Raw genomic sequence first — 20,568 nt, forward strand, 5'->3', positions numbered from 1 at the left:
AGAGAGGTTGACACTGGCCCAGGGTCACACAGCTGGTGCTGCAGACAAACTCAAACCTAGGACTGTAGGCTTACCTTGTAGCTGCGGAGAATAGATAATGAGAAGGCACTGCTGAGAATGGTGTGTGTGGTGATGGTGGTGGTGGGATTCAGGCCAGGGTAGGGGGCAGGTTAATGTGGCTCGGTGACGGGCTGACACCTCCTCCCTCTCCAGCCCCCATTCTGGCCTTAGCCTCCCTTTGGCCAGCCTGGGGGGCCAGGGAAGGACTGACCCTGCTCTTGCGGATTAGGCAGGACCCACTCGTTCAAAGACAGCCCCATCCCCAGCCTGGCCTCTGGCTCTGAGCTTGGCCTGATGGGAGAAGCAACTTACCCACGTCCAAATTCCCCACCACACCCCACCTCACCCCATTGGGGCGGGTCTGTTCTTTCTGAACTGGAGCATTGATTCAGGCCTTGGGGAGCTCACAGTTACAAGAGAGGATATACCATAGCTTGTTGTGGGAGTGAAACCTACTGGCGGTGAAGACCTGGGTACCAGTCCCAGCTCTGCACCCCCCAGATGCTATGACCCTCAGCAATGATCTTCCTGTCCCTCCTCCCCTCAAGGCTGGTGTGAAGGCTGCCGGTCATGTCCAAATTTCAGGGGTCCCCTGAGGATTCTCTAGGCTGAACAGGGAAGAGCCAGGGATGCTTTTCCTGACTCTCCCTCTCTCCACCTCCTGTGCTACCCCCAGGGCACTCCCAGATTCCTGGGGCTGACTCCCCTGCACATCCAGTCCCTTCCCATGGCCGCCTACCCTGTGAACAGTTAGTGCAGATGGCCATGATGGCCTGCAGCTGTCTTGGAGGCTGGGCTGCCCAGCACAGAACCTTGGAGTGGAAGAACTGGGTTCAAATCCTGCCTCTGCCCTAGGCTTCGAGGCCCTGGGCAAGTCACTTACCTGCCCTGAGCCTCTTCAGAGGGGCAGATTCTGCTGACTTCTGGTGGTTTGGGGCTGAGGTCAGGGCTCCAAGACCATATCCCAGCCCTTGCTCTCCTGTCTGAACCTGTCACCGCTGCTGCTCTTCATCCTTCCAGCCTCAGGCTGTGGCCTCCCCAGCCCCACCCCTCTTGGGATCCTGGCCCCCCTCCACCAGAGGGCAGCTAAAGCTGCTTTCAGCACCTCCTCAAAGCAGAGGCCCTAGGGAGGGTCCCTTGGCTGAGACCGCTCCTTTAATCAAGGGTAGAGGCCGGAAAGGCTGCCTTCCTTCCACCATTTACTGCTTGCCGAGAAACTCCATTACCATTACCAAGGCTGCAAGAAAGTGTCCGAGGAGGAAGAAGCCCTCTAATGGGGGTTGCCCTGGCCTCGGGAGACACAGGGGTGGAGGGAGAGGGGGAGGGGCTCAGGCCCAGGAAGCAGGCTCCCATCCTGTTTTCCAAGGAGCTGCTGCCTAGAGCTTCTACCCCTAAACTCTAGGCCCCGCTAGCCCCCTGCCCCAGAGCTGATCCATGCCCTTTCCTCCTTCCTCCCCCTTGTCCCCACAGCCTGCTCTCACTCCTTAGAGATCCAGCTGTCTACACCTAGGGGTCATCTCATACTCATTTGATTATTTCATCCTCTGACAACCTTCACCTTCTGGACAAGGTGACTGAGGCACAGAGAGACGAGGTTCTGCCGGTAGACTTGAACCCAAGTCAGCGGGAGCAGAGGCCAATCTCTACCCGGCATGGCTCTGCCCAATGAGACCCCGTAGTCCCTGAGTCTCTGAGGGCTATGGCTCTGTTGCTCTGGTGAGAGAGGACAAGGATCACAAGTCCTGTCCCCCTTTCTTTGTCTCTTCAAGGGCAAGGAGTAAAGGCAGGACATAAACTGGCCTTCAAGACAGAGGGCTGCAATCTTCCTATGAAGCTGTGTGACCTTGGGCAAGTCCTTTCCCCTCTCTGCGCCTCAAGTAGAGATAATAATCACACCCCACAGGGCCTCAGCCAAAGGCTAGGAGATCTGTTAGGTTAGAGTTGGTACCCAACATGGTGGGGATTTTGAGGATGGCCAGTGCTAGGCAGGGCTCCCCTTGGGGGTCTGAGAGCCTGGGGCAAAGAGGCCTGTAGGGCTGGCTCCTCCTTGACTGACCCCTCCTCCCCCAGAAGCAGCTCCATCTCTTTCTGGGTTTCTAGGTGACTTGGCTGGCCCCTCTGGATGAGTTCTACTTTAAACCTGCTGCTGCTACTGTCTCTGTATTGGGGGGGCTCCCACAGGGGCCCCCAGGCAGGAGCCCCCCCAGCCAAGCCCTGCGGGAGGGGCTGCAGCCCCCACCCATCTCAGTGCCCATGCGCCTTCCCCGCTCCCGTCCCTGGCATGCAGCAGATTTCAGGGCACCTGCTGTGGGCCAGGAGTGGCAGAGCCCCTCCTCGACCCTCCTTGTTCGTGGACACCCAGGAGGCTTCTGACCCCTCTGGGCAAACGACCAGTTGTCCCCTTCTCAGTTTGCAGTCGAGAGCCCCGCAGGGACAGGCTCCAGGTTGAGCTGTGGGGGGGTGTCTGCGGAACAAGAAGGGCGCTGTTCCAGGGCTCGCTCTGGAAAGCCAGGGTGCTTGGGTCCTCAAAGGAGGCGACAGGCGCCGGGCCTCCCCGGGCTAGGGACGGGGGAGGGCCGCCCGCCGGCGGAAGGCCCATTAGCTTGCTAATTGCTCTCAGGGAGGGGGGGGGGCGGGTACCGAGCTGCTGCAGAAGGGGGTGAGGCGAAGTGAGGGCAGAGAAGGGGGTGGGAGTGTCTTTTCCAGCGCTCAGCTAAGTGCTGCAGGAGTGGGGTGGGTGGCAGGTCTCTGCGCCCCCAGGCCCAAGTCCTGCTCTCCGGTAGTACCCCCCGCCCCTGCCCCTCAGAAACCTTAGCGGGCCGACCCCGGCCGGTCTTCGGCAGCGCCCTCTGCACGCAGTCCCTCCAGCTGCACCCCAACAGCCTCCCCGCCCCGAAGCGCCTTCCTCCAACCCGGGGCGGGTTCAGCTGAGCCACCCCCAGCGAAGTGCCCCAGTCCGGGCGTGCCTCTGCCCCATCCCTCCTCTGGCTGCAGTCGCCACCCCGGCCGCCAGGGGGAGCCGACGCGGGGCGGGCGGGCCCGACGCCGGGGGAGGGGGCGGTGCCGCTGCGGCCCCGCCCCCGCCCCGCCCCGGCCGGGCCCCGCCGATTCTCTGGTCTGTCCCGGACAGACTGGCGGGCGGGCGGTGACGCCGCCGGGCCGGAGCGGGCCGCGCGGGAGCGCGCGGAGGGAGCAGCGGCGCCGTCGGGTCCCCGTCGGGGCTCCGTGGGTCCCCGACCCGCCCCCGGCCCAGCTATGGCGGGCGCCAGGCCCGGCGTCCACGCGCTGCAGCTGGAGCCGCCCACCGTCGTGGAGACCCTGCGGCGCGGGAGTAAGTTCATCAAATGGGACGAGGTAAGTGCAGGGGCCCCCTGCTCCGCCCAGATCCGGGGACTCCCTCACCCCAGCTCCGCCAGACGCCGGGGACCCCCAGCCCAGACTGGCCTGGCCACCGCCCCCCCACCCCCCATCCCAGCCTGGCTGCGCTCCGGAAACTTGAGTCCCCAGTCGTCCTCGTAATGAAGACTCTGTCCCCCACCCCCCACTCCAGTCCCTCATCTGCGGAAAATTTGGCGTTCATTCCTTGGCCCAGAGATTTCGAACCCCAGTAAATTCCAGCCCCCCACTTTTCTCTGGCTCTTCTCACCTCTCCCGGCCGGTCTAATTCTGGTTCCCCCAACCCTGGCCTGGTCCCCAGACCCCTGCCCGGCACTGGACAGTCTGGCTCAAGAACCATAGCCCCCAGTCTGGTTCAGTGTACCCCCATTCTGAGTGGGTGCCTCTGGGACCCTACTCTTCCCAGTGCCCTAGTCTGAACATTGTTCTCCATTCATCACTTTTTCACCCTATTCTGGCTGGCACCCCTTTGCCCTGCTTCTGGATCCCAGCCCAGCTCGCTGCTCAGGTGGGAGCACCAAGTCACCCCACTAGTGGAGACTGTGCCCCCCCCCAAGTTCCTCCACCCCGGGGGAACTTTGCTCTCCACTTCTTAGCATCGGGACTTTGAACCCCAATAGATCCTGACTCCCCCTCCCCCCCCCTTTACCTGACCTGCCCCTGGAGCTTCCCAGAGGCCCCGCTCCCACCTGCGGCTCTGCGAGCTGTCCTGCACCTCACCCTCGTTTTCACACCGCCCCCTCCTCTGCCCCCTGGGCCCCTCCTTCCCCGGGGCTTTCCCCACCGCCTGCCGGAGCTGCCTTGCTGCTCCTTCCCAGCCAGGCCGGAGGCCTGGAAGACTCGGCTCCTTTCCGGCTGGGTGGGGCGGGTAGGCGTGGGAGCTGGGGGGAGGGGCTGGGGGCGTGGCCTGAGGTAACAGGTGTGCCATAGAGGGGTGCCCCGGCGCCCCTGGGGCTAGGGGAGACCCCTCCCCCCAGGCCGGCTTGAAGGGAAAAGTTTCTCCTTTTCCTTCCAGTGTGATAAACCCAAATAAGGAAGTGGGAACAGGGAGAGGGCCCTGGGGGTGGGGTGGGGGTTGCTGACAGGGACTTGGGGCCTGAGAACCTGGGGCCTGGGCTGCCTTTGAAGACCAGACCCCTGAGGAGGGGGAGAGGGAGGCCCTGGAGGCAGTACCCACAGAACTCCCCCCTCATCACACTCCTGGGGGGCCCTGAGCCCAGGGCAGGGTTGGTAATCCCAGAGAGGGGCTGAGGATGGGTGTCAGCACAGTGAGGTGGGGAGGCCCAAGCATCCCAACAGTTCCCAAGCCTCCTATCCCCTCGGCCCCCAGATCAACCTCCTGTCCTTTGTAAGTAAAGGCTGAGATGGGTGGGGCTAGTGCAGTCCCCGTTCTCCAGAAGGTGAAAACTGAGTCTGGAGAATGGAGGCTAATCCCAGGCCCCACAGTGGGGTTGTGGCTGAGGTCAGGAGCTGGGAGTCTGGCAGGGGTCCTGGTTCCCTGCTTCCCAAACCTCGGGACTCTGGAGCCATACTGCCTGCATGCAAATCTTGGCTCCTCTTCTTGACGTTAGGCAAACTAGGTAGTCTCTCTGTGCCTCAGTCTCCTCACCTGTAAGATGGGAAGAACAAGAGTGCAAACCTCGTAGGTTGTTAGGAGGACTAAGTGAGCACCTAGATATTGAGCGCTTAGACCCGTACCTGGCAAGCAGTAGGGGCGGCGTCAGGGTGAGCTGTTGTTACGACCATAGGATCGTCCACCAGTGAGCAGCAGCTTGGGGTGGCACCAAGGTGAGGCAGCGTCTTCTCTTGGCCTGGGGCAGGAGAGTTCTACCTGGGGCCACGTGGTCACTTGGGCCCTGGCCGAGTCTAAGCCTCTGATGACACCACCCCCTCCCCCACTGCTGCTGGTCCTGAGTCACACAGGGTGGCCCTCCTCAGAAAATGGGGCCAGTGCACCCCTTTCTACCCTCCTGCCAGCCAGGGCTGTTGGAGCGAGAACAGAATTCACTGTCTAGTCCTGAGGGCAGGGTGAGTCCCCTTCTGAGGGGACTTAGCCTGTGCTCTGTAGGATGGGGCGAGCCTCGAAGCTGTGAGGCTCCAGTGGGGCGCAGGGTTGGGGGGGGGTGATGGACTTTGAAGCAGACGTAAGGGGCGGCTGGTCTTCATGGGGACCCGAGGGACACAGAAGGACCATGGGGGTCAGGCTTCCAAACCCTCTTCTTTCATTCCATAAATATTCCCAAGGGGGCTGTGAGGGCTTCAGCCACCAGGGAGCTCTCAAACCTTATGAGGAAACTGAGCCCAGGCTTGGGGTCTGGGGAGGCCTCCCCAAGGAGGCAGGTCAGATTTCGGGGATAGAGAAGGAAGGGAGAATATCCTTGCAAAGGAGCAATGATGCAAAGACTGGAGGTGGGGAAAGGGTAGTTAGTGGTCCATGTGACAGAGTCTTAGGGCAAGAGAGCAGTGGGGCTGGGAGGGGACTAGGACCTCAGCTTTGTCCTGAGGACTCGAGGGAGCCACAGAGGACCTATGGGCTGGCTGAGGCTTCGTCTTCGCTCACTGAGAGAAAGACTGGGGCGGGGGGGGAAAGGTATGGCCCCAGGGGGTCCAGGGACCAAACCTGGGCGGCGGCCCTCACCCCCTGACCCCTGCCGTCCATCTCGTCCCCAGGAGGCCTCCAGTCAGAACCTGGTAACTCTGCGCGTGGACCCCAGTGGCTTCTTCCTGTACTGGACAGGACCCAACATGGTGAGGGCGGGTGCTGGTGCAGCTTGCTCAGGTCTAGGGCTCCCACCCCAGACCCCCGAAACCACCCCCAGCCCCCGCCCATGGGGGTGGGGCCCCGCTGCTGCCTGACCTCTCCCACGGTTCCCTGGACAGGAAGTGCTAAGGGCGGGAGCTGAGGCTGGGGCTCCAGCAGGGGGTGGACACTCCCTGGCCTGGGTGGGGAGCTTGGGGGCTCCCAGCTGTCACCCTGTAGCCTCTCAGACCTCCCCTGGCATCTGGTTTCCCCAGGAGGTGGACACGCTGGATATCAGTTCCATCAGGGACACGAGGACAGGCCGTTATGCCCGCCTACCCAAGGTGAGTGATGGGGGCTCAGGACTCAGGATGGGAGTGAGGCTGTGGGGGATGGGGACAACCCTCTTCACCCTTGGCTTTCACCTTCTCAGGACCCCAAGATTCGGGAGGTGTTGGGCTTTGGGGGCCCTGATGCCCGGTTGGAGGAGAAGTTGATAACAGTGGTGGCCGGGCCAGACCCGGTGAATACATCATTCTTGAACTTCATGGCCGTGCAGGATGACACAGCCAAGGTGGGCTAGGATTGATGGCTCGGCCTGGGGGAGCTACAGCCTCACTTGCTGAGTCAGCCATCACTTAGTAGGCACCTGTTGTGTACTAGGCTGATCTCTGCCCCTGTTTTTAATCATCCTCTGACAAAGTGGTATTTAAGCACTTAGTGCGTGCCAGACCTAGTTCTGGGCATGGGCTGTGGCTGGGCCAGCCCCTCTGGGCCCCCCTCACCCGCTCCCCCCGGATCCTGACCCCTCAGGTCTGGTCCGAGGAGCTGTTCAAGCTGGCTATGAACATCCTGGCTCAGAACGCCTCCCGGAACACCTTCTTGCGCAAAGCGTGAGCCCTGGGCCTGCCCCGGGGCGGCCGGGTTGGGGGGGTGCATCGGGGACGGGGGGGGGGGGTTCAGGTAGCTGTTCCCAGGGCGTGACCCTTCCACCTGTGTCCCCAGGTACACGAAGCTGAAACTTCAGGTGAACCAGGATGGACGGATCCCTGTCAAGAAGTGAGCACCCCTTTCCCTCAGCACCTTCTCTGCTTTTCTGACCTTGGTGACCTTTGCCCCCACTGACCCTAACCCCTCCCATCTGCTCAGCATCCTGAAGATGTTCTCAGCAGACAAGAAGCGGGTAGAAACTGCGCTGGAATCCTGTGGCCTCAATTTCAACCGGGTGAGGGGGCTGGGGCCAGGGGCCAGGGTTGGGGGGTGTCACGGTGGGCGCCTGCTCTTTGAGGGCTGGCTGTCCCTGGGTTCTCACCCTCCACTCCTGGCCCCTAGAGCGAGTCCATCCGGCCTGACGAGTTTTCCTTGGAAATCTTTGAGCGGTTCTTGAACAAGCTTTGTCTGCGGCCGGACATTGACAAGATCCTGCTGGAGATGTGAGCAGGGCTGGGCCTGCCTCCCAGCCCCCCATACACCGTGTCTGGCCTCTGCTGGCATTCCTTCCAGTTCAGGGGAGGGGAAGTGGAGCTGTCGGGGTCTCTGTGTGCTGGAGCTGTGCCTGTGCTCAGAGCTGCCTTGCCTGGGGCTCTGTCGTGGACAGTTCTATGCTGACCCTTGGCCGGGGTTGCTGTCATCTGCACACACTGGGGCTGAGGACCCAGTGGCTCAGATGTGTTGTCGGTGAGGGCTGGAGCTGAGATCGGGTCCAGAACCTGGAAGCATGGTGTGGTGGGCCAAGCACTTGGTGGCTTCCAAAGCCCTTGCTGATACCAATGGCAGCACCAAATGGTTAGGAGAGCGGATGGGGAAACTGAGGCCCAGAGGGGCCAGCAACTTGCCCAAGTCCCAGTCAGAGGGTTCTAGAGCCAGGCACGGCCTTCTGACTCCTCACAGGGTGAGGGTTTGGAGCAGGGGCTGGTGAGGCTCCAGCCTGACTCCACTTCCCGCCCTCTCCAGAGGCGCCAAGGGCAAACCATACCTGACGCTGGAGCAGCTCATGGACTTCATCAACCAGAAGCAACGGGACCCGAGGCTCAATGAAGTGCTGTACCCGCCTCTGCGGCCCTCCCAGGCCCGGCTGCTTATCGAGAAGTATGAGCCCAACCAGCAATTCCTGGAGAGAGGTGAGCCGGCGTGGGAGCTGGGGGCAAGGCGGGAGGGCCCCAGCTGCCCCTGCTGACCCCACCCCGCCCCCAGACCAGATGTCCATGGAGGGCTTCAGCCGCTACCTGGGAGGTGAGGAGAACGGCATCCTGCCCCTAGAGGCCCTGGATCTGAGCACAGACATGACCCAGCCGCTCAGTGCCTACTTCATCAACTCCTCACACAACACCTATCTCACGGGTGAGCAAGCCCATCCTAGCGTGACCTCTGCCCTCTGCCCTCTGGCCCTTAGACTGCTTCCCTCCTTTTGGGGTGGCCCCTGCTAGGGATACACGCCGGGAACAGACTGCCTGCCCTGGGGAGTGGGCTTCTATGCTTGGGTTTCTCGGGGTGGTCCAGGAGGCTTCCCTGGGGGAAGGGCTGAGGCCTGCATCTGCCCCGGGAAGGAACAGCCTGTGCGTAGGCCTGGGAGCAGGAGACCCTTTGGTGCTCTTAAGCAGAAAGGAGGCTGAGAGGTGGGGTGGGGCAGGGTGGAGCAGGGTGGGGCGGGGACTGGGGCAGGTAGAGATGAGAGGGACCCCGGGGGCACAGAAGGAATGGGAAGAATTTGGGCTGATCCTAAGTGAGTGGGAAGGCTTCTTGCAAGGTGTTTAGCAGGGAGAGGTGACGTGACCTGGTATGTTTTTAGAAGGATGATGCCAGGTGCTTCGCAGAGATTGGATGGGAGGAGGGGAGGGGCCTGCTGTCCCCAGGAGGAGGTGATGGAGGCTGTTCCAGGGCAGCAGCGGTGGAGGGAGGAAGGGGAAGTGAGGGGCCATGGGGGTGTTGGGGCTGACTCCCCGGTTCAGGCTGGTGGGATGGGGGTGGTGGGTGTTTATCGGAGAGAGGGTGAGACCTGGAGGAGGAGCCAGCCTGTCAGCCGGTGCTGGTGGATGCCGACGCTACCCAGCTTTGGGACTTCGGGGAGAGATGGTGCTGGTTCCACAGCGAATTAAGGAGTGGTCAGAAGCTGGCCAGACAGAGCGTGCCAGGGCCAGGCCACCCCCGGGGCTCTGCGTCCCCAGCATGGCCCGGTTCAGCGCAGGCCTGGGGAAGAGGGCGAGGCTGGCGGGGTGGCCGTGGTGACGGAGCCTCGCCCCCAGCGGGGCAGCTGGCGGGAACCTCGTCGGTGGAGATGTACCGGCAGGCACTGCTGTGGGGCTGCCGCTGCGTGGAGCTGGACGTGTGGAAAGGGCGGCCGCCTGAGGAGGAGCCCTTCATCACCCACGGCTTCACCATGACCACGGAGGTGCCACTGCGAGACGTGCTGGAGGCCATTGCGGAGACCGCCTTCAAGACCTCGCCCTACCCCGTCATCCTCTCCTTTGAGAACCACGTGGACTCGTGAGTGGGCCCCTGACCCTGGGACCCCAATCCTGGCCTGGGGACCCCTGGTGACCCAGCGACAACCACCTCACCATGGCACTGTTGGACTGCTCCTGTGACCTCTGACCCTGGGATCTTTCACTGACCCTGCCGGCCTCTGACCTACCCTGGGGACCTCAGCTTCACCCCCAAGAACCTCTGACCTCTGACCTTGGCCCCACAGGGCAAAGCAGCAGGCCAAGATGGCTGAGTACTGCCGCTCCATCTTTGGGGACGCACTGCTCATCGACCCCCTGGACAAGTACCCGGTATGGGGCACAGAGCCGGGGCGGGGCATGGGGGTGAGGGCGCCCAGCAGACCCTGACCTGTCCGTGCCCACCAGCTGGCCCCGGGCGTCCCCCTGCCCAGCCCCCAGGACCTGATGGGCCGCATCCTGGTGAAGAACAAGAAGCGGCACCGGCCCAGCACTGGCGTTCCCGACAGCTCCGTGCGCAAGCGGCCGCTAGAGCAGAGCAACTCGGCCCTGAGCGAGAGCTCCGCCGCCACCGAGCCCTCCTCGCCCCAGCTCGGTACGGCCCTGGCCCGACCTTCGACCCCAGTCCTGACCCTAGCCTCCCACTTCGCCGAGCTCAGCCCTCCCTGGGGATGCTCTCTCTGCTCCCAACCTGACCTCCCTCCTCACCAAGCCGCTCGCCACCGCTCAGCTGAGTATGGGACCTCTGACCCCTGACCCCAGGTGCTCACCTCACTGAACTTCACCCCAGTTGGATTTGGCTCCATCCGCCTCCTGACCCCTCAATCTCAACCTCCACCTCACACCTCACAGAGCCCTCCCTCTCAACCAGGTTATGACTCTGAATTCTGACCTCTGACCTCAATCACCTCTCACCTAAACCACCTCTCTCCTGAGACCCCTACTGAGTCTACCCACCCAGCTGGTTCTAATTTCAGCTCACCCTGGACCTCTCACTTTACTGAGGTCCCGCTTACATCTGACCCCTGAGTGCTCACCTCACTACGCGCCCTCACTGGCTGTGGCCCTCACTGACCCCTGACTTGGAACCCCACCTTGTCATCCTTTACCCCCACCGTCAAGGCTGTTGTACCCCAGTTCTCACCCTTCTGAGCCACGCTACCTACCTCCCTGCTGGATATAACTCTGCATCCTGATCTTTGACCTTTGATTCCTCTACACCATCGTTCGGTTTGATCCCATCCAGCTCCTGAGCTCCCCTCGTCCCCCAGCCACACTGCTCTGAGAGTACCCCTTGACTCCGTGAGTCGCCTCTACACACTGGGCACAACTCCTCCTGGCTCCTGTGTGTCTGTGTGTGCCCTGACCCCCGACCTCCTGTGGCCTCGTACTCTGCAGGGTCCCCCAGCTCTGACAGCTGCCCAGGCCTGAGCAATGGGGAGGAGGCGGGCCTTGAGAAGCCCAGCCTGGAGCCTCAGAAGTCTCTGGGTGAGGAGAGTTTGCAGCGGGGCCCTGATGCTCTTGGATCTGCCTACCGTGAGGATGAGGAAGAGGATGAGGAAGAGGAGGAACAGACGGACCCCAAAAAGCCGACCACCGACGAGGTCAGGCCTACAGGCAGGAAGAGGGGGTGGTGGCACATCTTCACTTCCCAAGTGTTTGCTGAGCCCTGACTGTGCCAGGCACGGCACCGGGTGCTGGGTCCGCTCACGATCAGATGTTATCCCTGCGCTCCCAGAGTTCAGAGGGGGGAGTGTGTGGAGTGGGGGAGGGGTCTTAGATAAACAGGCACGGAAGCGAGTGTGAAATTGTGTTCAGGATGTGGGCCGGGAGGAGTGAGTTAGGGTGCAGAACTGAGGGGAGGAGGGGGAGTCGGACCTCAGCGGGGACGTTGGGTGAGCAGACCTGAGGAAGAGGGAACATTGTGCAAAGGCCCTGTGGCAGGGCCAGAGAGTGCAGGGGGAGGGGGCAGTGCAAGACGAGGGAACGCTGAGTTTTGAGGAGAGAAGGTGACAGAGAAGGTCAATCATGAGATTGGGTTTGAGAGGGGCCCAGAGTGGGGAAGGGTGGGGGCAGCCATGGTCGAGCTCAGGTAGCAGGGCTTGAGTTTGAGGCTCTTGTGAGCCACCCAAGAGGAGATGGCAGGTGGTGGTTGGAAATGAGACTGGGGATGGAAATTTGGGGCTCAGCTGCATGTGAATAATTGAACCCCTGGGGTTGGGTGAGGAGTTCCAGCTTCTAAGGATCAGGGAGGTAGAAGGCAAACCAGGAAGGTGGGGTCCAGGGCACATTGGAGAGGCCCAGAGAGAAGGCTGCGGGGCAGATGGGACCTGGACTGACAGGCCGTGGCCAGGCTGGGGTCTTTGCTGAGAGAACTGGGCAGTGGGATTGCAGGGCTGGGAGGAGGGTCAGTGCCTCCTTTGTGGTGGGGGGGGCAGGTGAGGGAACTTCCAACTGATGGCTGGGGGCCATGGGACCGCTGACCCTGCATTTGGGGGCCACAGGGCACTGCCAGCAGTGAGGTCAATGCCACTGAGGAAATGTCGACACTTGTCAACTACATCGAGCCCGTCAAGTTCAAGTCCTTCGAGGCTGCTCGAAGTGAGTGGGGTGAGAGGTGGAGGAGTGGGAGGGGGTCTGGCCCTGCCAGGCCTGACCCCCTCCCACTCCCCACCCCCCAGAGAGGAACAAGTGCTTTGAGATGTCATCCTTTGTGGAGACCAAGGCCATGGAGCAACTGACCAAGAGCCCCATGGAGTTTGTGGAGTATCCTTCCGTGTTGCTAGGGCTGGCGGGGTGGGGCTAATCCCTCGGAGGCTGGCTCAGATTGTTCTGACCCCACCCGTAGCACCTGCGCAGGATCCTGATGCTCTAGCACCCCGCTCTGGGTTTTGAGCAGGCCTGGGAGACTGTGTAGGGCCTAGGCCGAGAAGCGGGGGACTGAAGGGGCAGCTTGAGCAAAGGCGGGGAGGTGGGTTCACAGGAGCTGAGGATGGGCCTGGAGCACTGGGCTCAAGGCAGAAGGCGGGGCCGCTACCCGCCGGGGCCAGTACCCAGCGTGGCCCCTGACTGCCAACCTCAGATACAACAAGCAGCAGCTCAGCCGCATCTACCCCAAGGGCACACGCGTGGACTCGTCCAACTACATGCCCCAGCTCTTCTGGAACGTGGGCTGCCAGCTCGTCGCGCTCAACTTCCAGACCCTGGGTGAGCGCTGGCCTGCCTTGACCTTTGACCTCTGGCCCCCAGCCTCACTGACTTCTGCCCCATGACCCTGTTACTCTTGACTGAAGGGGCCTCTGACTGTCTAATCCCAGATCCCCAAACCCAGCCGAGACCTTGGCTGACCCTAACTCCTGACCTTGGCTGATCCTAGACCCTTCCCCTTGTTCATTCTTTCCTGAGTCTGGATCCTTGATGCCATTTGATCTGACCTGAACGACTCCTGGTCCCCCCTCTGCACGGCGCTGTTCTTCCTGACCCCTGACCCCATTTGACCTGCTGACCCTCGCCCTCCCCCTGTTGCCCCCAGACGTGGCCATGCAGCTCAACGTGGGCGTGTTCGAGTACAACGGGCGCAGTGGCTACCTACTCAAGCCCGAGTTCATGCGGCGGCCGGACAAGTCCTTTGACCCCTTCACCGAGGTCATCGTGGACGGCATCGTGGCCAATGCCGTGCGGGTCAAGGTGGGGCCAGGGAGGGCTCAGGCCAGGGTGTCCTGGGGATGGGACTCTCAGCAGCCTCCTCACCCTCCTGGCCCCCCAGGTGATCTCGGGGCAGTTCCTGTCCGACAGGAAGGTGGGCATCTACGTAGAGGTGGATATGTTCGGCCTCCCCGTCGACACGCGGCGCAAGTACCGCACTCGGACCTCTCAGGGGAACTCGTTCAACCCCGTGTGGGATGAGGAGCCCTTCGACTTCCCCAAGGTGAGCCCCGCGCCTGCGCCCTCCCCGGCACAGGGAGCTGCAGCCCAGACCTGCCGGGCTCTCTTAGTGGGGGGACGGGAACCGGGAGCACCGGTGGCGGTTGGGGATGCGAAGGTGGGCGTGCCCCGGCACCTCAAGGCTGGGCCTGTCACCTCGAGGCCCCACCCCGGGTCCTGCAGGTCCCCGCATCAGGCTCACACTCCCTTCCCTCTGTGGGGTGAGAGGAGAGGACAGGAAGCTGAGCCAGCAGGAGGTCCCGCAGCAGGGAGTGGGTGCCGCCCACCCCGTCTCCCAGGCAGGAGGGACTTGCTCCAAGCTCACCCCAGCTTCTCCCTGCCCCCCAAATGGATGGGCCCTCTGCAGCCTGCTGGGGTGGGGCGTGGCCTCAGGCCCAGATGCATGGCTCACTCCAGTTTCTAAGCTGGCAGTGACCAGACCTGTCCCACCATAGCGATGCCTGGAGGGGTCCATCTGCCTGTTCTCTTGACTCAGGGCTCTGGTGGAAGCTGGTCATCCCTTTGGCGAGGTCACAGAGGTGTGGGTCCACCACTGGCTCAGTGGCGATGGTGACTGATGGTCAGTGGTTGGGTCAGATTGTCCAAGGGCCCACTCTGGGCGTCGGCCTTGGTGGCTGTGGTCAGCTGCAGCTCAGACCAGTCTGGGCCCTCAGGTGGTGCTGCCCACGCTGGCTTCGCTGCGCATCGCGGCCTTTGAGGAGGGTGGCAAGTTCGTGGGGCACCGGATCCTGCCTGTCTCTGCCATCCGCTCAGGTGAGGCCACCTGGGCTCTGGGCAGCGTGGGGGGCAGGGTGTGTGGGGACCTATCGGGGCGCAGCCACCTTGCCCTCCCGCCCTCCCAGGGTACCACTACATCTGCCTGCGGAACGAGGCCAACCAGCCGCTGTGCCTGCCGGCCCTGCTCATCTACACTGAGGCCTCTGACTACATCCCCGATGACCACCAGGGTGAGCTGGAGGGAGCTGGGGCGGGGCAGGCCAGGCAGGGTGGGGACAAGGACACCACCAGGGCCTGGGAGTGGCTGGGACTGGTGGCCCCAACTGAGGGTGGTAAACAGAGCTGAGGGTGGGTTCTGTGCTCCCTCCGTCCCTCCGTGAGACCAGAGCCGGGGAAGGCTGGTCCGGAGGCTGGCTCCGGGGGTTCTGTCTCTGAGACCCTTGCCCTCTGCTCCCACCCAGACTACGCAGAGGCCCTGATCAATCCCATCAAGCACGTCAGCCTGATGGACCAGAGGGCCAAGCAGCTGGCCGCCCTCATTGGGGAGAGTGAGGTGAGCCAGGGCAGGTCGGGGGCAGGCAGGAGGCAGCAGGGCTCAGGCTCACCTGGACCCTGGGGGCCCCTGGGGGTCGGGGTGTGGGTGGGGTAGGGTGGTGAGGGCTGACCTCTGGGCCCAGCCCTGGTGGAGAAGCACCCTGCAGCCTTCTCTGCTCTCCTCCACCTGCACCATCCCATGCCACTCCCAGCTGGTGGTCTGGCTCTTCTCCCCAAGTGGGGCTGTTCCCTGCCTGCTGCAGATGCTAACTTCATGCAGTTACCCACACCGTCCCTCCAACCCTGGGCTCCGCCTCCAACGCTGGCCTTTCTGCCCTGGTACTGGGCAGCGTGGGGCCTCAGGGCTCTCTTGTTCAATAGGCTCAGCCGTCTCCGGTTACTCTCCACATTTTAAGGAGGTGGAAACCACCCCTTTTGCATGAGAAAGGCCTTCAGGATAGTCCTGGGCTAGAACTCTTCCTGCTGCCAGCGGGTTCGAAGCCAGGGTTCAGGGCTCAGCCATGGCCGCTTCACCAGGGCAGCTGGAAACCCTGAAAGCTTTTAAAACGCGGGTCCTGGGAGCCGGGCAGTGGCTTCTGCGGGGAGGGGTCAGGAGCAGAGGCTCGCCGCAGATCTAGACCCAGTCTCACGGGGCCCCGCGGCAGGCAGGGAAGAGAGACGGCTGCCTAGAGCTGTTAGTGGGAGAGGCTGGTGCCCACTCTGCGGTCACTTCCTTCATTGATTTAATCAGGAGCTAAGCAACGAGAAAGATGAGCAGCTGTGGGCAAGGGTGGAGGGGGACTTGGAGAGGGGAGGAAACGGGGCTGGGCCAAGGCTTTCCGGAGCAATCTGGAAGTTCCTAAGCATATGCAATGAGGCCTGGCATCCTAGAGACACGACCTCACGTTATCTTCTTCATGCCTCACGTGGAAAGAGAGGTTAGAAATGCTTGTTTTATACCTCTCGTTCTCATGGAGTTGTCCCAGCAGCCCCACATTACAGAGGAGGAGTCCAAGGCCAGGCAGGCTGAGGGAGGTTGTGAAGGACAGAAAGGTCTGGAGACAGGGAATTCCCTGGTGGTCCAGTGGTTAGGACTCCGCACGTTCACTGCTGTGGGCCTGGGTTCGATCCCTGGTCGGGGAACTAAGATCCCACATGCCGCGTGACGTGGCCAAAAAAAAAAAAAAAAAAGGGTCTGGAGAGAACAGCATTTCTGGAAAGAGCATAGAGCATTCTACTTTCTCCCCCACAGGCTCAGGCTGGCCCGGAGACAAGCCAGGAGACCCAGTCTCAGCAGCCAGGGTCCCAGCTGACCCCAAACCCCACACCCAGCCCACTGGACACCTCCCCCCGCCGGCCCCCAGGCCCCGTCACCTGCCCCACCAGCACCTCCCTCAGCAGCCCAGGTGAGGGGCGGCCTGGAGTGGGCGCAGGGGCATAGCTCTGCTGCTGGCTCCTCCAGCTTCTGACAGACTTGCTTCTGCTCTCCAGGTCAGCGCGATGACCTCATTGCCAGCATCCTCTCAGGTAGGGGGCAGGCCTGTTCTGGGGGCGGGTCTACTCCCGGAGGGGGCGGGTGCTCCTGCAGGGTTGGTCTGCCCCAGCCCAGCCTGGCCCGGCCCATCTTTGCTCTGCTGCCCACAGAGGTGGCCCCGGCTCCGCTGGATGAGCTCCGAGGCCACAAGGCCCTGGTGAAGCTCCAGAGCCGGCAAGAGCGAGACTTTCGAGAGCTGCACAAGAAGCATCAGCGGAAGGCGGTTGCCCTCACACGCCGGTTGCTCGACAGCCTGGCCCAGGCCCAGGCCGAGAGCAGGTGCCGGCACCAGCCAGGTGTCCTGTGAGTGTCCAGCCTGCCTGTGTGCAAGTGTGCTGCGTGCATGGATATGAATATGAGGATGTGTGTGCACATGGGGTTTTGCACTACGTGGGCGTGGAGGGACGGCCAAGCACTGCCCCTTGACCCCAGGGAGGAGGGTTTGGTGCAAGGAAGACAGAGGAGTCTGGGTCCCATCCTCTTTCCGCCAGGGAGCGATACCTTTTTTGAAGTCCCTGTAAGAGCGTGTTTCCAGAGACTGTTGCCCAAACAGGCTCCCAACATTTGGGTGGAGCTAACGGGCCTCCTCATTGGCGTAACAGATCCCACCCCTCTGGGCTGGCATCTCCCATTGCCTGCTGGAGTATGCCCTGTCCCCCTGCCCTCCCAGCCCAAGTCCATGTGACGACCTGAGCATCAGCCAGAGGGGTTCTCCCCACAGAGGCGGGGAGGACGAGAGGGAGGAGGAGGAAGAGGTGAAGAGGTATCAAGAGTTCCAAAAGAAACAGGTGCAGTGTCTGCTGGAGCTGAGGGAGGCCCAGGCGGACACAGAGGCCGAGCGGAGGCTGGAGCACCTGAGACAGGTGAGGGGGACGTGTGGCAGTGGGGGAGAGACTGCCTCCTGGACAGGCCTGTCACAGCCTGTGTCACCTGTTGGCCACCCGTGTCTATAGGCTCAGCAGAAGCTCAGGGAGATTGTCATGGATGCTCACACCACTCAGTTGAAGAGACTGAAGGAGATGAACGAGAGGTGAAGGCAGGGGATCTCATGGGCAGACGCGGGATACTCCCTGGTGCCAGGAGGAGGGCAGAGACCCCAGTCCTGCCATTGAGCCTTTCTCTTCCCCCACTGGCTCCTCCAGGGAGAAGAAGGAACTGCAGAAGATCCTGGACAGGAAGCGCCACAACAGTATCTCAGAGGCAAAGACCAGGGAGAAACATAAGAAGGAGGCGTAAGGGCATCAGGGCCGGGAGCCATTTGGGCGCTGGGCAGGCCGGGCCGGGTGCCTGGGCACTGAGCCCATCCTGCCTTGCTCCTGTGCAGGGAACTGACAGAGATTAACCGTCGGCACATCACTGAGTCGGTCAACTCCATCCGTCGGGTGAGTGAAGCTCAGGTGCCACCCTAGCCCACCCCTGTTCCTTCAGTCGTCGTAAACCTGTATCCTGGGGGCCAGCCTGGTGCTACGTTGCCCTAGGGGGATTTCTAGAGCCTTTTCCTTTGGGTCTGGAAGGTTTGCTATAAGAGTCATCTCAGGACCCTGGCCACACAACTCCGGGAGCCTATGCCTGCCTGACTTCTGTGCCCAGGCAGAGCCCTGGGGTCCGGGCCCCTTCCTTAGAGACCCTTGGCTGAGCCCTTGCCCCCCCCACACACACACAGCTGGAGGAGGCCCAGAAGCAGCGGCAGGAACGCCTTGTGGCCATGCAGCAGCAGATTCTCCAACAGCTGACAGAAGAGGAGCCCAAGGTGAGGCCTTGGATGAGGGGCAGGCGGGCAGCAGGTAGGCAGAGCGCCGGCTGGCCTGGCTTTGCCTGTGATACTCCTCTTCCTGCAGCTGCTGGCCCAGCTGGCCCAGGAGTGTCAGGAGCAGCGGGAGAGGCTGCCCCAGGAGATCCGCTGGAGCCTGCTGGGCGAGACGCCGGAGGGACTGGGGGACGGGCATCTGGTGGCCTGTGCCAGCAATGGTCACGCGCCTGGGAGCAGTGGGCACCTGTCTGGCGCTGATTTGGAGAGCCAAGAGGAGACTACAAAGCTCTGAACTGGCTGAGCAAGAGGTGGCCACCAGGCCAGGGTGGGCACTGGGAGGAGGGCAGGAGGCTAAGACACTAAATGCTTTTTTTTTTAAAAAAACTTTTTATGTTTAGAAATTTTATTTTTTTAAACTGGGGCGAGCACCCCGCACTAACTCCCTTCCTTCACCCTCCTGGGGCCCCTTTAATCCCCAGTCCCTCCTTCCTGCCCTCAGTCCTAGGGAAGGTGCTGGGTGGGTCACTCTGGGCCAGAAGGGCCTCGCCCCCAGGACACCCACACCCTAGAGTGGGACTCATCTCCCTCACTTACCCAGGGAACAGTGGGTGGAGACTTCGAGCTCTGGGAAGTTGGGGTCACATTCTTTCTCTATCCTTTGGGGATTTTTTTACATGAATAAAAGTGGATTTCAGGGACCCTGTGTGCAGCGTGGTTTGGGGTGGGGCAGTGCTGGAGAGGACTCGGGCCCTAGATCTGGCTCTGCTACTTCTGGAGCCTCAGTTTTCTCATCTATAAAATGGGATTGTGGGCATTGTGGGATTGAGGTCAGGCCCCCAACAGAGGGTTGCTGGGTTTCAACCTTCAGACCTCCTTGCCCAGGAACTGCCTGCAGATCTTCCCAGTGACCTGACATCAGAGGCCCTCTGGCCTCCCCCAGGCTTTCCTGCCTCTATGCCCTCTGCCCTGGGCTACCACTCCTGCTCCCCTCTCCTCCTACCCCCCACCCCACCCCCACCCATTACTTTTCTCCCTCCCGGGCTCTTTTTGTCCTCCCTTCACAGAGGCTCAGGCCTCTGCTTCAGGAAGCCTCCCCTGCACCCTCTTCCTGTTGCCTGATATGACCCAAGCACCCAGCATCTTCCGCTGAGGCTGCTCCGGGCCACACAGGCAGTTGACTGTATTGGGGGATGGACCTGTTAGGGGTGGAGCTGGGCAGCTCAGAACCTGCCCAACATCAGGGGACCTGGTTGCTCTCAGCAATAGGTGGGAAGTGGATGAGCCTGGAAGTGACCCTTGGGTGAAGGGAGGCTGACAGTCACAGACACTCACAGGGGCTAGGAGACGCAGCAGCCCCCTCATCCCTGTGAGGGAGACGTTATGCCTGTTTTGCAGATGAGGAAACTGAGGCCACAACTAAGTCAAGACGTCCTGACCTGGAGGCAGGGTGGGCCTGGACCCTCTATGGCAGACTGTCTTCGGCCAGCCTGGAGGACCTGCTCCATTGCCTCCCCCTCCTGCCCTGGGACAGCGTGGAGTGGCAGAGACCCTGCAGCGAGGGTGCGGCTGGGTTCTGCAGCAGGGTCAGGCTGGCACTTCTTCAAGGCCTCTCCCAGCTTCCTGGCGCTTCCCGGGCTGCCTCCCTCCTCCAGAGGAAGGCAGCCTCTTATCTGAGCTTATCTCCTGCCAATTGAGTGTTTTCTTTCTTTGTTTTTGCTGCAACCTCAGGCAAACAGATGGGGTGGGGAGGCCAGAGAAACAGGATTTCCAGAGCGGGGCCTTCCCAGGGCTGGGGACCTCTGCCTTGGGCCCTGCTCCCTTAGGGTCAGTATCATTGCCCGGGCCTTCCCTGCTTCTGTGGTCAGTTCTGGTCCTAGCCCCAAAACTGCCCCGTCCAGGCCCCTGAGCAGCTGACTCCCATTTTCCTGACTCCACATATAAACACTACACGTCAGTCCACAGGTCCTCAAAGACCAGGCTAAACTCCAAGCTCCTGGGCATGACATTCCGACCCTTGAGAAGCCTGGCCTCTGCAGCTCCCCCATCCTTCCGAGGGTTTACTCTTTCCTCCACTGGGAATGACAGCCCCCTCCCCCATCTCCTCAAGTCTCAGCTCTAGCTCATCTCCTCCCTGAAGCCGTCCCTGACTTTACCATGCCGGAGGGAGCCGCCCTCACCCTGCTTCCAGGCCCCTGTTATAGCACTGGCTGACAGTAACTCCACTGTGAGAGGTTGGCTTTCCCCTTGCCAGGAAGCTTGCGATAGCAGGGGCTGTGGCGTAATTCATCTCTGTGTACCTAGTACAAAGTGCTGGCTGGTCTGTAGGGGGCGCCAATAAATCTTTCTGAAATTGAGCTCTGAGCTCTGCTCCCAGGTCCTGGTGAAGCTTCTCGGGTTCCCTAGCGATCACTCTACTCACAGCCCTGGGCCGAGCGTTCCACCCCCTCCCCCG

General features: G+C 61.9%; 1 protein-coding gene across 3 annotated transcripts; it reads left to right on the top strand.

Moving 5' to 3' along the window:
* Positions 1-3,182: 3,182 nt before the first annotated feature.
* PLCB3 (phospholipase C beta 3) lies at positions 3,183-20,408 on the top strand. 3 transcript variants are annotated; one of them, XM_036861868.1, is made up of 32 exons: positions 3,316-3,414; positions 6,127-6,204; positions 6,472-6,540; positions 6,630-6,770; positions 7,010-7,089; positions 7,202-7,255; positions 7,346-7,421; positions 7,529-7,629; positions 8,150-8,316; positions 8,390-8,536; positions 9,439-9,679; positions 9,885-9,969; positions 10,045-10,231; positions 11,035-11,240; positions 12,141-12,237; positions 12,318-12,402; positions 12,719-12,843; positions 13,169-13,323; positions 13,403-13,564; positions 14,235-14,334; positions 14,424-14,528; positions 14,760-14,851; positions 16,085-16,238; positions 16,324-16,359; positions 16,477-16,669; positions 17,088-17,229; positions 17,320-17,396; positions 17,509-17,598; positions 17,691-17,748; positions 18,030-18,116; positions 18,205-18,424; positions 19,512-20,408. In XM_036861868.1, exons 1-31 carry the CDS (start codon positions 3,316-3,318, stop codon positions 18,406-18,408), a joined length of 3,693 nt encoding a protein of 1,230 aa, XP_036717763.1. In that variant the 3' UTR covers positions 18,409-18,424; positions 19,512-20,408. The 3 variants fall into 3 exon arrangements, 2 of the variants coding, with proteins under 2 accessions (XP_036717762.1, XP_036717763.1); XM_036861867.1 differs by having other exon boundaries at positions 3,183-3,414; positions 18,205-20,043; XR_005021004.1 differs by lacking the exon at positions 19,512-20,408 and having other exon boundaries at positions 17,509-17,566; positions 18,205-18,260.
* The last annotated feature ends 160 nt before the right edge of the window (positions 20,409-20,568 follow it).

This window comes from Balaenoptera musculus, chromosome 8 (assembly GCF_009873245.2).
Source record: "Balaenoptera musculus isolate JJ_BM4_2016_0621 chromosome 8, mBalMus1.pri.v3, whole genome shotgun sequence".
In the NCBI taxonomy this organism is placed as follows: Eukaryota; Metazoa; Chordata; class Mammalia; order Artiodactyla; family Balaenopteridae; genus Balaenoptera; species Balaenoptera musculus.